General features: G+C 39.9%; 1 protein-coding gene across 2 annotated transcripts; it reads left to right on the forward strand.

Moving 5' to 3' along the window:
* Positions 1-257: 257 nt before the first annotated feature.
* On the forward strand, positions 258-15,923 carry SMPD4 (sphingomyelin phosphodiesterase 4). 2 transcript variants are annotated; one of them, XM_065738961.1, is made up of 19 exons: positions 258-313; positions 515-601; positions 1,287-1,429; positions 1,566-1,641; positions 2,438-2,546; positions 2,907-2,959; positions 3,373-3,524; positions 4,171-4,303; positions 4,782-4,853; positions 7,931-8,020; positions 10,527-10,672; positions 11,122-11,212; positions 11,674-11,774; positions 12,021-12,184; positions 12,767-12,972; positions 13,471-13,698; positions 14,494-14,625; positions 14,789-14,917; positions 15,395-15,923. In XM_065738961.1, exons 1-19 carry the CDS (start codon positions 275-277, stop codon positions 15,719-15,721), a joined length of 2,478 nt encoding a protein of 825 aa, XP_065595033.1. In that variant the 5' UTR covers positions 258-274; the 3' UTR covers positions 15,722-15,923. The 2 variants fall into 2 exon arrangements, with proteins under 2 accessions (XP_065595033.1, XP_065595034.1); XM_065738962.1 differs by lacking the exon at positions 7,931-8,020.
* The last annotated feature ends 275 nt before the right edge of the window (positions 15,924-16,198 follow it).

Raw genomic sequence — 16,198 nt, forward strand, 5'->3', positions numbered from 1 at the left:
AAGAAAAAAAAAAAAGTAGCAGATAGGTCTTCTATATATTTTTTAAATATTATTATTATTTTGGCACACATATTACTGGTGCTCCAGTAATCACAGTGTACTATTTTTTTTTTCTTTTTTAAAGGCATCCATTAGAACAGCTGGGAAGCGCGTCGCCATAGCAACAAGAGCACTGGAGAGGGCGCATGATGTGACGTCATCACTGCGCGCCGGACGAGCGATGACGCCAAAGAACTGCGACAGCTGAGGCGCGGCGGGAGGCCTGGCTGCGGACATGGCCGCTCCATACCTGCAGCAGCCCAGCTTCCTGTTGGTGAGTGGGGTTGGGCTGAGGTCTGGGGGAGGTTATCAGCGCTGAGCTGATGCGCCTTTCGTTATCAGAATGGCGGTGTTGCTTTAGTAACGCCGACAGGAATGCTTTGTGGGGAGCGGTGTAGCGGGGCTCGGTGCCGTGGCTGTGGTCAGCGTTGCCTTTCTTGGCGCCGGGGTCTGATTCTCGTGTCGCTTGTAACAGGCCACGCTGAAGGCGGACTGTGTCAATAAGCCGTTTGCTCAGAGGTGCCACGATCTGGAAACGCTGATTGAGGAGTTTCCTGCCAAGGTGAGCGGCTGCGGGCTGCCCGGGAGGACCCAGCTCTGGTCGTGGGGGTCTCTTTGGGTTACAGTTGTCTTTGTTCTTATTACTCTAAGAGTTAGAATCACAGAATCCTTAGAGTTGGAAGGGACCTCTGAGGGCCACCTAGTCCAACTCCCCTGCAGCAAACACGGGCACCACAGCTAGATCAGGTTGCCCGGGCCTCGCCTTGGAAGTCTCCAGGGATGGGGCATCAACCACATAACAGCAACCTGTGCCAGTGCCTCACCGTGCTCACTGTAAAAGACTTCTTCCTTCTGGGGATCTTGGTTGAAACGTTGAGTGTCTGCTACTTCCCAAGTGTTGAACAAACATTTCAAGTCACAAAGGGCTGTTTCAGTTGACTGCACTTTGTTTATACCTTTCAACCTGCATTTATAGGGAGAACTAGAATTTAGAGTGGTGTGCTGCTAATTGGTGTTGTGGCAACTCCAGTTGGAACAGAAATGAGGATAAATTTCCTGTAATTGCCATAATATATTATTTTGGGTGGAAGCTCTGCCCAGACATTAATAATCTGGAAGCAGTAATAACTAATTGTGTGCTGTTATTAGCTGGTAGAAAGTAGCGTTGTATATTCTGAAGCCTGCAATAGGGATTGATCGAGCAAGGAACCATAAATGCTCACTTGTGGTGTCTGTTCTCCTGGCAGGAACTACATGGCATCTTCCCGTGGTTGGTGGAGAGCATTTTTGGTAGCCTGGATGGCATCATCGTGGGCTGGAATCTTCGCTGTTTGCAAGGAAGAACAAATCCTACTGAGTATTCTGTGGCTTTGGATTTCCTGGATCCCAGGTAAGCTCGTGCATTTCAGTACAGTAAAAAGCACCGTGAAGAACTGACTTTTTTACATTGGTGCAAACATGTAATTGCAGAAGAGAGACAAAAAAGAATGCTTACCATGTATTTTCTTTTCAATGCTGGTTTGCAGTGGTCCAATGATGAAACTGGTTTACAAGCTCCAAGCAGAAGAGTACAGATATGACTTCCCAGTCTCCTATCTTCCAGTGAGTACCTGAAACATTTATAAGAAGTAGGTGTTGCAGCTATTGGAACATTGCACACATTTCATACGCAAGGTTCAACCTAGGTCATGTTACAACATACATGTCTCGTTAAATGGCTGCAGAGGAGAATTCCCAGCCATAAATTTATAGGAGATGGTGGCTATCAGCAGCTAGATATTTGTTCTGCTAAACCAACAATGTTGCACTTTGATTCTTGTTGCATCATGAGAGAAAGTGGTGCACTTCATAGTGGTTACCAGTAGTTGTAGGGTGGAAAACAGTTTTCCATGCTCATCAGGGAGCAGTGCTTTGAGGCCATGAGTTTGAAGGCCAACTACTGTCCTGGAGATGAAGTATAATATTTCACAGCTATACAGAAATGGTTATCTGCCAAGTTGTTCCACTATATTTCTTCTATTCTTACCACTCATTACCTAGTGACCTCAGTACTTCCCATAGTTTTTAAGTAAAAGAATAATTGTTACTCCACAGCTCAGTTACTCTAACAAAGCTATCAGATAGACACCACTGTACTGCTGCTCCCACTCCAACTGGAAAAAGTCTTAATGAATGTTTTTTTTTTCTTGCACTGAAATACTCATTTTTCTGTGAAGAAGTTGGCAGTTACCTAAAGAGAGTGGATTTGCACAAGTAACAGCTGCAATGCAGTGAAATCCCACTGAGCTGAATTTTGATATGTTCCCAGAATCCTGGAAGGCAGCAGTTTCAGAATCTGAAAAGATTCACTGTAATTACGTCAAGTAGTCCAACTGACATTCCATCCTCTCTCTTTCAGGGTCCTGTGAAAGCATCAATACAAGAGCAGGTCCTACCAGAATGCTCTTTATACCACAACAAAGTCCAGTTTCCTTCATCTGGTGGTTCAGGTTTGAATTTGGCTCTGAGTATCCTTTCAGCAGTTAGATAAAGAGTCTTCTAAGCCAAAAGGCTTGTTCAGTTTCCTGCTTTTTACTTTTTATTTGTTTACTTTGCTTTTTTTTGTTTGTTGGAAGCCATTATGGGTTTCAGTTCGAGACAAGCTTTCTCTGTGTGTAGCAAGATGTGTTTGCATTCCTCTGACTTACTGGTTATGTTTGGTCAATTGGAAAGCAAGAAGGCAGACCTGAATTTGCTGTTAAGCTCTCTAGCAAATCGACATACCTGTGACAAAAGAGAAATGCAATGTCCAGTCATCATCCCCAGATATCTAACAGATGTACCTGTTGTTTTTTCCTATTATTTGATCCTTGACTCTGTTATTCCAGATCCATTTGAATATTACATGTTTTATTTTGCAATTAGTTTAATTACACAGAAGGTAAGTACCTTTCACCATTTTAAATAGTGTGAGTCTTTTGTAGCAGTGCTTTAAGAGCCTTCTTAGGGGCTGTCCAGCTAAATGGACAGTTTTATCTATCCTAGAATTTGTTACTGCTTTAGTTATCTAAGGAGATGATGTTGATAGAAGAAATATCCATCTGGAATGTACCAGTAAGCAGTGTGTCCAATGATACGTGAATGTGGAGCAGGCAATGGATTCCAAAAGAGCTTTCTACCAGTAGCACAATTCATACAGTCAAAATCACAGTAGTGTGTGCTGTGCTGTCTGGTTATGTGGTTCCCCCTCCTGATGTTACCTGTGCCACAAAGTGGGATGCTCTTCTCATACTTAGTTAGATTCACTGCAACAGTTCCCATACAACTAGTTATTCTACCTGCTGTTTGTTTCAGAACTCATCCATCACCCAACATATCAGCCCTTCCAACAGTGCTTATTTCATCTTGGTGGACACATATCTGAAGTGTTTCCTACCCACAGAAGGAAGTGTCCTTCCTCCACCTTCTTCAAACCCTGGGGGAGCCATCCCTTCTCCAACTCCCAGGTAATGACTGCAGAGCCAGAGGCACATTGTGATAGCACTGCATAAAGAATGTGGCTTGTTGGAAATAAATCTCTATCAGGAAGAGGCTCTCTGTCATCACTACGTACTTGTTACATAATTAGAGAAATAAAATAATAAATATTTACTTAAATGAAACCTCTGTGGTAAAACTGTAAGTCTGAAAAATAGCTTCACCTTGAACAGGAAAGTACATGCATCAGAACCTACATAACAAGATCACTGCATTTTGAGTGCTGTCAATATTAGAAGTTTTATATTAATGTAGAAAACAAAGGGCAGTGCTACCCTTTATAATTGCATTTTGAATACATTTCATGAACATGAATGGAAAAGAGAAAACAATAATAGGAGAATGTTGTTTTTAAAGACAGCATTACTGAATATAACAAGGGCTGTGTCAAGCTGGCTCGATGCAGTGTGAATAATAACGTGGTGTTGGATTTTGTTAATTTAAATGAAAATGACTTGTAATTACAGCATCATTCAGAATTTCAAAATGTGCTATCAACTGTGCAATTTTCCTTCTTCAATTGTTTTTTCAATTAAGAAACCAGTAATCAAAAGTAATGATATATTTCCCTGTACTGAGGCTTAATGACTTCAGCATTTCTATTCACCTTCAAAGGTCTCCAGCTGTGCCTTTCACTTCCTATGGCATGCATCACACCAGCCTGCTGAAACGGCACATTGCCCATCAGCCTTCTGTGAATGCTGACCCAGCTTCCCAGGAGATATGGAGATCAGAAACACTACTTCAAGTAGGTTGGATTTAAGGGAAGGGGGGAAAAAAGACCCAGCACATTTCTTGTTGCTAACTGAGGAATATTTTTCCTGAGAAGTTTCTAAATCTGGTTCTTTTCTATATGTATGTGTGTATATATATATAAATGTTACATCAGCTCTGTGCTTTAAGCAAAGGTTAAATGCAGAAAAGTTGCTTCTCCTCACCATCAGGAAAGGGAAAGGAAAATCTGGATTTAACAGTTGTTCTGAAACAAGTTCCTATCACATCGCTGAGCTCAATTACCTGATGTTTATTTAGCAGGTGCAGCAGTGCACCAACACTCACTTATGTTGATTGGATGATAACCTGAAACATCCGTGAACATCTGCATGCCTTATTTACAAGTACAGATTGGTTTCCAAATGACCCACTGTGGTCTTCATTACCTTGATAGCAACTGACAAATTCTGGAATAGTTGTTCCCCTAGCTGAGAAAATATTTGTTTTTGCAGATCTTTGTTGAGATGTGGCTTCATCATTATTCACTGGAAATGTACCAGAAAATGCAGTCCCCTCATGTCAAGGTAATCGATTGTATTTCGCTCATGTACATCATCTGAGGTTTGATTTATCTTGGAGTAAATCTGTAGAGAATTATTTTGGTATGCTGCTCTGATGGAAAGAAAACTTACCTAAGTATCTACATGAGTGTGTCCAAATTGCTACTCTCCAGTTATGGAAAGTGCTGTGCGTCATCCAGATTTGGCTTCACTGCAGAAACAGTGGTGTTTCTTTTTCGTTTTATTTTGGGATGGTCACAACCATCTGAATATCATCTGAGCATCAAAGTGCTAAATGATGGGAAAGATGCCACTGTAAAACCAGGTTAAATTGCACTGGGGTAAAAAAAACTGCTAAAATAATCAAAAATTGATTTCCAGGAGAAATAGCAATTCAGTGTTACTGTTAACCCTGAGAAATTTCAAAATTCTTTATCCACCTTTTAGGATAAAGCCAAATTCAAAAGAGAAATTTTACTGAATTGTCTTTCAGTTCTAAGTGCATAAACCATTTTGTTGTTTCGTATTCCAAAATAGATTTTTTACCATAAAATGGTGTCAGAAGCACTTTGTGGCTACAAGTTTAGAACAAGTTCTTGCCCATTTAATGTACTGTTTTAAGGAGTTTGTGATGGCCTGTCCAGTAAAACTATTGTATATGATAACTATGTAATAGGGAGGATAAGATCAGAGGCACTATAAATGCAAAAGGAACTTTATGGAGAATATGTTGATCCTTAAAACTCTTTCTGAGTTTAGTGGGATTTCTGTATGAGGGGAGAAAAACACAAAAACTACTCAAGATTTATTCTTGTTTGAAGGAGTAACAAGAGCTCATTAACAGAAATTCTCCTCAGCTTCACCAGGCTGTAAAGTAACAAACATGTATGTTTTGTTGGGGAAGAGCTGCTGGGTTCTCTTTTAATCTTAACACTGCAGTCAGACTTCAAGCTCTTATTAATACTGAAGCATTTACACTTGAGAATCCCAGCAGTATGGCTGTGCACCAGTGCTTTGCTTGTCTGTCTGTCTGTCTAGTCTTTGTGCATCAAGTGCTGTGCTTAAGCCAGAAGTGATGACTGCTAAACTTCTCTCCTCTGTTTGCTCTCTGTGTTCCAGATGCTTTCTTAATTAGAGAGACAATTTAGGCAGGAACTCTGATGTAGAATAAGGCCTAAGAGAAGCTTAAAGTTACTGAAAAATCATCACTACATGCTCCTCTATGAGGTGTGTTAAGTTGCAATTTGAGGCCACTGCTGCCTGCTGATACCTTCATCCTTTATGAGAAGCAATCATGGACGTGCAAAAACAGTCTTTTTTTTAATGCCTGAGAAAGGGACAGGAATTGCCTGCAATATCCAAAAATGGATGAAGGATCACTTTTGGAGGACTGAGGAGAGGTTCCATTTGAGTTGGGGACAGAACTGTTCAAAGTCATTGTTGCTTAAACTATCCTCCTGAAATCACTGTATGAAGCTTTAATAGTCTGCTTAATAGTTCCTCAAACAAGGAAGCAGAATATGCAGAAGTACAAGCTTTGTTTTAACTTAAGGGTTAAAGGGTTTGACTGAAAATCCAAGATCACTCTAAACCTTATTTATAAAATGATGACTAGTTAGGCACATTCACTTGATGCCATTTAGTCAAGAATTAGTAGGAAATAAAGTTATTTTGAGAAGGTACTTTCCTGCTGTACTGTTTTGAATTCATCCTGGGTCTGGTTCAAACCTGCGTGGTCACTGTTATGCTGAGTTTCTCTGCACTCTCTGTTAATTCAGCTGTTTCCCTGTTCTTTTACATTCTCCGTTCACTTTCTCCTCAGATGATCCAGAGCCCAAGCATGCAGCATTTCTTTTCCTATTCCCTTCTGCTGTGATCACAATGAACTCTTACTAAAAAGTTGTTGGTTCTTTATGTAATGCTTCCTGACCTTCCAGTGCCAGGTGCCACAGACCCCAGCACTGCATGCAAACACCTGTTAGAGGACAGGCTCTTGTTACTGATTCTGCAGCAGATGATGTGCTTGAGATGTTGAGGAACTTGCAGTAACAATTCTACCACTCCAAGAAGAGTATAAAACCAAAGGATACCAAACTGGCCCTAGAGAAGATTGAGTGAGGACTGATCAAAGGCAACAGAGGTGTGATCAGGGGAGTTAGTTTAGATGCCTGACAACAGTTGCTGGGATCAGTGTAGTGTACATTGTTTCATGTTTATTCATTGATTTCATACATGTGTGTCACTGTTTGCCACAGTATCCTTTTCACCATCACACTGTCAAGAAATTTATCTTCATCCAAGAAGGGAACTGGTGGAGGCTTGCAGGGATTTCAGTGTTAAGGCAAGTTGCCATTTGCATGAGCATAACACTGTATGTTAGATCTCCTTTTGCTTTTGTGTGTGTTCAATGTTTCCCAAACAGTAAAAGCAATACCCTCTTCTGAGGAAGTTCACAAGACCTGCAAACCTACCAGATGGCCTTGAAGTACAAGAAAGGTGACTGATCACACTAACACTGATCATGAAAAGCCAACCTCTTCCCCTTCTTCCTCTTTGGGAGGAAGAAGAAAGTATGAATTTGAGTATCTTCCTAGTACACAAATCCTGCTTCTCCAGCACTGCAGGAAAAAATGATAAAGCTTTCAATTAGTATAAAAAAAGCATGCAGAAAAATGAACATTTATTAACTATTGGGAAAGAAATAAAACCAACACTGTAAAGCCCTGTTGCTGAACTGGGGGTTTAGGATCAGTTGTTCTTGTGGACCTGATGTAGTTCCATAGTTTATTGGGGAAAAGCTCCTTTTCCTGTACTGCTACTTGATCTGGGGACAGCAAAAAGAACAGTCCACAGCCACACTTCTTTCACTTGTATCTGCAAGTTGGTAAAGGCTGTGAATCACTGTGGAACCATGCTACTGGATAACTCAAGAGGATACTGTGGCTGCAGTTGTTATTGTGATATGTTGTCCCTGACTGTATTTGTGATGTTCATTTTTCCCCACACCCTTCTTCCTTGGGCTCATTCTCACTTTTTTTTTCTCTTGCTCTCTTCTCTCCTTTTCCCCCTCACCCCTTCCTTTTTTGTTTCTGTTGTCTCAGCTGGAGGTTCTCCACTACAGACTCAGTATCTCCAGTAAACACCACGGTAGTCCTGCCCAATCCAGCTACCAGGCCCTCCACGCATACCAAGTATTATCATCTTTTCATTGTTTCCTTTTTAAAAATCTTGTTCCATCTTATAATCTGCAGAGTGTACCGCTGCTCATAGAAGAAGCTGCTATACAACTACCTCATGGTTTAATAACCTGAGTACAAAATAGTGAGGTACAATTAATTTTTAGTAAGAGCAGATAGTGAGAAATACTAGCAAAGGTCGTGGAGAAAGCATTTGAAGTTTAGTGTGTATGAGGACTAATTGGGAACTCCATGTTTAGAATGCATTCTTTTAATGCATTGTAGGAGGACATTTGTTATCAGCTGTGCTAACTTCTGACATCCATACTGGCCTCACTGACTGCAGACTTCTGCCTCTCAAAAACTAATAATCTATGCAAACTCTGACTGGAAAAGAAGATCAGAATTTGCATGGCTGTAATCCAGAATGAAAACAGTTGATGCCTAGTTTGTTCGGGTGGGTTTTGTTTGTTTTTTCAGCCAGGGAAATGCCATGGGATAGTGCTAAATTTGTAGTGGCTGTGTGAACTTGATAGTCCTGCTTTGCAAAATGACACAAGTGGTACACTTGCAGATTGTTCAGGAAATGTGCATGCAAGAACATTCCTGCTGGACCAGATTGCTGATTCTTCTTTCCTTACTCCAGCCCTTTGTTCACTGGGTTTTCATTCTGGGAAAGGGGAGGGCTAAGCACATGCAGTATAAAGCTCTTAGTACAGTATAAAGCTCTTTAGTACTGGATGGAATTTTCCTGCTTTTACATCTGTTATTTTTGTGCAACATCTCAAGATGCTGCTTAAAAACAAAAATAGGAATGACTGCTTGGCTACCACTGCTTTTTTTTTTCTGCTTTTTTTTTTTTTTTGCTACTTACCTAATTACTGTGGTAAGAATAGCATACATGCATACATCCTGTAACCTAAGGTTTGGGGGAAAAAAAACCAGCAATGGTTATGAGGAAAAATACCTTTAAAGCAGTAATGTTCCTTGTGTTGCTGATCTGGACTAGGAGAATAAGAACTCCTAAATGGAAAAGCTGTTGTGACCTGAAGTCATGTACTGAAATGGTATTTCTGCAGGTTCCAAAGGTACTTTCAAGTGCAGCCTAGAATGACACCTCTTGGCATACAGCAGGATACTAAATGTCTTTGATTAGTTCTGGACATCTTTATCTAAACTCCTTAGGACTCTAGAAAGCATGCTTACTTACTAGGGGCTGTCAAGAACACAAGCAAGACCTTCAGTAGAACTGGTAATAGGTTATCTGAGGTTCCTCTAGTGGAGCAGATCTGTCTGTACAATAGTAAGAGATCTGTCAAGCTTTGGTTCTTCTGGAGTCATCTTTAACATGTAAGAAAACCTTAAGAAAAACTTTTGACCCAATAAAAAATGTGAAAGAGCATCTGTTAGCTCAGGCATCACAGGCAAGAGGACATGGACACGCACAGTAGCTATATGCATATATCCATGTACATACATAGCTAGAGCAGTCAAGAAGCAGAGGCTTTTTATATGAAATACCAGTCAGTCTCCTAGAGCCACATTCAGAAATCTTACCTCAGCATAGCTTCATTATGGCATTCTGGAAATGTCTTGCAGCTACTAATACACTTTTCCAGCCTCTTCCGTTATATTTGCAGCTGTAACTTCAGTTTCATATACACTCTTTCTAGAAATATGAAAGCTGTGAGACAGAATATAAATGGTATCTTAAACTTCACCTTCAGTAGCGGATTGAGGTTAGTTCACTGTTCCTAAAGCAGATTACAGTAGCAAAGGAGTTAAGGGTTTGTCTCCAGACTGTGCAGCAGCCCAGCTCTGGTGTTGGGCCCAGAGCTAGTTCCTTTTTTTACCACATTCATCTCCCTGCTATGTCATATACTTGCTCATTTGCTAGCAATGTCACTGTGGCTCACCATCACTCCTTGTGCTATTCCTACCTGGGCTACTTCTACCTGTAACAATGCTAGAAGTAATAGGATCATGCAGGGCTTGAAGCAGTACATATTCCTACTGTAACTCTTTCCAGCATTATTCTTATAGGACAGATGAGTACCAGCAGAGTAAGGAGAACTCTAAGGAAACTCAGCCAAGAGCATAACAAAAGATCTTTTGTGCTGTTCACAGCAGTGAACTTATAGCCATAGTGAAAGGCTGAACACCCTTCCTTCAGACAGGGATAGACTGAAATCTACACAGATTCTGTTCTGTTATGCTCGCCCATAGAGAGTGCTATTGTGGAATTCAGTGCCTTAGAATACTGCAGATGCTTTTTCTTACAATCACGTTATCAAAAATGCACTATTATTTTATTAGTGAACTGGTGATGGCAGAAGGCTGATGCAGTTTGTCCTGGGGAGCATGTCTGTGTAAGGTTACCTGGCACCAAACTACAGTGAAAAACCTAAAAGAGAGCAATTGTGTTTAAATTTCTATTCTGAAAATGCCACTTTTGTGAATGATCTTCTGGAGAGTTAGCATGTAATGGCTACTCTCTTCATGTCTTTTGCTTTAAATGTAGGAATCATTTAAACCCACTGAAGAGCACGTGCTGGTGGTAAGACTGCTTGTGAAACATCTGCACACTTTCAGTAACAGCCTGAAACCAGAGCCTCTCTCCCCTTCAGCCCATTCCCACACTGCCAGCCCACTAGAAGAGTTTAAAAGGTAGGTAGGTGCATGAGCAGTCTGTCTCTGGAACAAATAGATTTTCTGCCTGACAAACTGTGTTTTCCATGAGATGTTTTGATAGCTAAATTGAGGAGTACATCACTCAAAGCATGGGAGTATGTATGTGAGAGCTTATGGAAAATATCTGTCATACTTATTAGGTAGGAAATCAACTTCAGAATGCAGATGCCTTGCCTGCTAAACTAGTCTTGTTTTGGTACCAGTCAAAAAAAAAAAGAAAATGCTACCAGAGGCTTCCAACTAAGGTTAATGGAAGGTTTTACACGTGTATTTAAGTTGAAACTAAGTGGCTGATGGCTTCCATTAAGGAAAAAAAAGTCTGGGTCAGTCTGTTCTGTATTTGCCTTTCTGGAAGTGGATTGGGTTGTTAGTTTTAAGACTCAGTGTTGGTTTATATGTTTGACTGTGTCCAAATCCCTATACAGGGTTGTGATTCCTCGGTTTGTCCAGCAGAAACTTTACATCTTTCTGCAGCACTGCTTTGGTCACTGGCCACTGGATGCCTCTTTCAGAGCGGTATGTACCTGCTTAGCAGAGAATGTGCTCAACAAAATTGCTATTAATTACTACTGCCTAGCACCATTCACTTGCTTGTTTTGTTTTTTTCTTAAAGCAGTGAAATCTTTTTATAACACATACACTTGATGTTAGGGAAAGACTACCAGTTAGAGGTATTTAAAAAGAAAAAAGACTAACGGATTTTGTGACAGAGGCTTTTTCTGACATTGAAAGTGGTGGCTGCTTGGAAAGAGTAGCTACTCTTAAAACAGATAGAAGGCATTATTTCTTATCTAATAAAACATACCATGAATATAAATTATACAGCATTAATGATAGCAAGTTCCTGCAAACATTACTTTCTACAAGCAGGAAAACTAATAGGTCGTGATTTAAAGTAATTAAGAGTTGAAAAATAAAGTAAGACTTCACTGTTTTGTGTGGCTTTTGCTTAGGTTTTTTGTGTGGTTTTTGCTTAGGTTCTTGAGATGTGGTTAAGTTACTTACAGCCTTGGAGATACGCTCCTGAAAAGCCACCTCAAACTGCAGAGCTCCTGCCTCGCAGCGTGTCAGAGAAATGGTAAGCAGGAAAGCAGCCATGAGTCTGAAACACATCTCAAGGTATCCCCTAACGTGAATTAGCTTCCTGCACAAGATCAGAAATTATTTCTTACAGCCTTTTGTTGTATTCTTTTTGTCTCAGTGCAAAGAGATAAATCTTTCCAGAGATGATAGTACAAAAACGTTCCCTTAGTGAATTTCTAGCAGACAAATAAAAATATATCTAAGTAGCTGTACTCACAAATCCTGTACTCACTCCTTACAGGGCTGCCTTCATTCAAGAAAACCTACTGATGTACACCAAGCTGTTTGTAGGATTTTTGAACAGAACTCTTCGAACAGACTTGGTCAGCCCAAAAAATGCCCTCATGGTGTTCCGAGTAGCCAAGGTCTTTGCTCAGCCCAACCTAGCTGAAATGATCCTGAAAGGTAAATGGATATTTTGACATCTTATGCTGTCCTGTCTCTTTCTTCTCAATAGGTACCAACCTACTTCAGAAGTACTGAACAGATATACTGTCCTGTTTTACATGCCACTTTACCATTAAGATATCTGTGTCTTCACATTTATTTCTAACGTTACATTTCAAATTTTCCCTGAAGAACACAACATTGGGTGTTTACAGTAAAGTTAGTATTTCTTACAATAGTCTTATGTGGTTATTTAGCTCAGGATTGGAACTTCTTATATTCCTAAGTGTGCTTATGCTTAGAAAAGAACTAGGCAGCTAGTTACATTTTCACTTAAGGATAACTAGGAAACTGGAAATTCAGGAGAGGCAAGATTTAACAAGTATTAATTCTTTAAATGTTGTGATTTTCCAATGCCTTAGTTGAAAACTAATTATAGGCTTAAAATGCTGTCTGTACAGCTGGCATTTAAGTATGCTCTGATGTAAGAAAATGTAAAATACCCTAACCCAACTGCCTTAAGATGCTTTGCAGCTAGACTTTGTTCAGACAAAACCTGAAATATTATGTGTAAGCTTCTTCACTACTCTTAAATTCTAGGAGAACAGTTATTCCTGGAGCCCGAGCTCGTTATTCCTCATCGTCAACACCGACTTTTTATGACTCCCACACTTGGTGGAAGCTTCTTGTCATCATGGCCTCCAACTATTACAGATGCCTCCTTTAAGGTGAAGAGCCATGTTTACAGCCTGGAAGGACAGGACTTCCAGTACAAACAGATGTTTGGTACAGAAGTCAGGAACTTGGTAAGCAACAGGCATCTCATCACGTCTTTTGATTTTGACAAGTGTTCTCTTAATTCTGAGCATCTATAGCATCCATGTTATGAGAAGTTAGGAGTAGAAAACTTCACTTGGCACAGCTTTAAAGATCTGCTTGCACTTTGGTAAATAAGATGATGATGTAAGGGATTAATAGTTTTTATTTCCAAATGTTTACTGTGAATTTCTGATTCATTATATTGAGCAATATCCATCAGCCATTCAGATAACACTAGCAGGAAGAAGGAAAAAAAAAAAAAACAGGTGGAAAAAAATCAAGCATTTATTAAATACTTCAGCTGCAAAGAACTTATGTTCACCTCATTGAAACGCAACTAACAGACCTAGTACAAGTTCCTGTGAGCAAAGTGAGCAAGTCTGCTGTGCTTGCTCCCTCGGTCAGGTATGAAGGCACAGTTTTATCCATGTATTGATGTTTAACAGTCCTCTACAGCCTATATTTAATTACTGTGTTTGTTTCAGGTGTTAAAACTGGCTCAGCTGATCTGCCAGGCACAGCAGACAGCAAAATCCATATCAGACCATTCTGCAGAGACAACAGCTAGCCATTCCTTCTTCTCGTGGTTTAAGTTTACAACATCTGAGATGAATGGCACAGGCAATGACCTTGATGAAATTGGACAAGACAGCATCAAAAAAACAGATGAATATTTAGAAAAGGCACTGGAATACTTGTGTCAAATCTTTAAGGTATGCATAACACCTTTTTAATGAGTTCCAGTGAGGCAGCGTGAACAAAAGCCAGGATTTCTCAAATACAGTTCTAGCTCTCTTACACTTTTTGGAGTCACAAAGCCATGCAGTGACCCTGCCAGAAAACTTCTAAATACAGTATTAGGCTTGACTTCACCTAAGTACTTCAGAATGCATTTCAATATAAACAGAACTGAATTTATAATGATCAAGCCCACTTTAAGTAACCATTTTATTGAACTCTTCTTTAGCTTATGTAACTTAAGTTGTACCTACTCTCACATTTACAGAGACAGTGCCCAGCCTAGACTTGAAAACCAGTCCTGTGTCTTCTAAATGTAGAGAAGTACAAGAAATACAACATACAGCTGCAGCTCTACATAAAGGGATGCACTTGATGTTGTCTCTTCAGTTAAACTTGGAACAGATTAAGTTCAGTTTGCTGCATACACTCAGAACTAATTGTAAGACAGCTATTTTGGTCCTCTTGTGGAGAAAGGGGGTATCAAACAGAGTGCTTCTCTGGCATTTGATAAGTACAGAAATCTCAAGACTTAATCTCCTTTTTATTTCTCATGAGGTGCTTTTAAAGGATTTGGTACTTGTGCTGTTTGTCAAAGGCATCCACTGCTAAGGAGTTTGTGAAAGGGAAGGCAGATAAAATAGATCTTTGTTATGGTTCTATGATTTTTGTTGTATTATTGATATTCCACATCATAACATCATGTGGTATATTGGGAGGTCAATCTTTCTTCTAAAAATGTACTTTAGCACAGTGTTGTTCTTCAACAGCTGAATGAAGCGCAGCTGACCCAGATGATGATGAAGTGTGGGACAGCTCAAGATGAGAATGGAAAAAAACAGCTTCCAGACTGCACTGAAAGTGAGGATGGCCTCATTCTTACACCCCTTGGCCGGTACCAGGTGAGAGGAGAATAATTCCATACTGCTGCCCGAGATCGTTCTTAAGAAAACAAGCTGTCCTACATCTCAAGAAATGCAGTTTTCCTGGGGCTAAGCAAGCTGCATGTATAAAGGCATTTCAGGTGGGAGCTACAAGATACAGGGTTTATTTCTTCGTTTCTAGATGATAAATGGCTTACGCAGGTTTGATGTACAGTATCAAGGGGATGCTGAGCTTCAGCCCATACGCAGTTATGAAAATGCCACTCTTGTCCGCCTCCTGTATCGTTTATCCTCAGCCCTTAATGAAAGGGTAAGTACAGCACAGTCTTTCACTGCAAATTCCTGTTCTTTATTAATCTACACATATGCGATGCTTGATTTGTTCTTGCATTCTCTTCTTTATTGAGGGTGTGCAATGGTATATACTGACAATGGATGTGTGCATAAGTATTTCCTAATAGCATTAAGCCTGCTAGTTTACCTCTAATTTTGCTTTCCCTACACAAAACACTCAATATTTTAAATTATCTTTGCTTGAGCATAATATAATTCCGAATAAATACTCCTAAAACTGGAAAAAGGAAGTCTTTTTCTTCCTATGGACACAATGGAAGTCCACAGTTAAACAGAATTGCTTTAGTGTATTTGATACATTTTTAACATCTCTTGTTAACACTTTCCCCTTATAACCTCATGCTACAAATGAAGAAAACTGTAAAATAAGTGATGCTTACCTTATACCATTAGTTGCAGTAGAATACTGATGTTTAAATTTTCCTTGCCTCAGTTTGCTGATCGGATGGATGTGCTTTGCTCCAGGGAAGATTTTGTCGGCAGATTTTGTCGCTACCATCTTACAAACCCTCACCTCGTACAGAAAATCAGGTACAGCCCTGTGCTGAAGGACAGAACAAACCAGAACTGGGGACCAAGAATCAGTCTGAGGTTTCTGGCTAGCTACAGGACTCTTATTTCCTTGCTAATGCTGTACTTCATTGCATCCTGGTTTCACGTTGGGCCAGTGGGTTGCACATTCATTATCCTATGTAGTTATTTTCTGTATGCTGTAATAATGACTTTCTTCTTTGAAGGACAGAAACCACATGAACAGTAACTTCCTTCTCTCATTATATTTGTAAAAATAAATGTGCAAAGGATAATTATCCTAGGCTATCCAATGAGTAAAGTGTTTTGAGTTATTAGATATCTTAATATTTTCAATATCAAATTCAATTGAGTTTTTATAAACAACTGTGAAGTTGTGTGGAACAGTTAATGTAAATTTTATTTTTATAAAAGTCTTCTTATGCGTTTGAGTGAGTGTGACTTTTTTCCAGGATGAGAAGAACAAGCCATCACACTGAGAACACAAAGTCATTGGTCTCTACAATGCAATCTAGTCTAGAGCCATAAGGGATATTTCACTGCATGGTGCAGAACTCACAGGGGTTGTATGAACTTACTAAGTTATCCAGACCTATGGTTCAAGTTATTCCATGCTGGAGTAGAGCATCTGGAGGACTCTATCCTTCAAATTAACCTGCACATTATTAGATACCTCAAGCATAGCATTCATTAAGTTTGTTCTCCA

Source organism: Cyrtonyx montezumae, unplaced genomic scaffold (genome assembly GCF_038088225.1).
Source record: "Cyrtonyx montezumae isolate F1298 unplaced genomic scaffold, pur_monq_1.0 scaffold_23, whole genome shotgun sequence".
Lineage (NCBI taxonomy): Eukaryota > Metazoa > Chordata > Aves > Galliformes > Odontophoridae > Cyrtonyx > Cyrtonyx montezumae.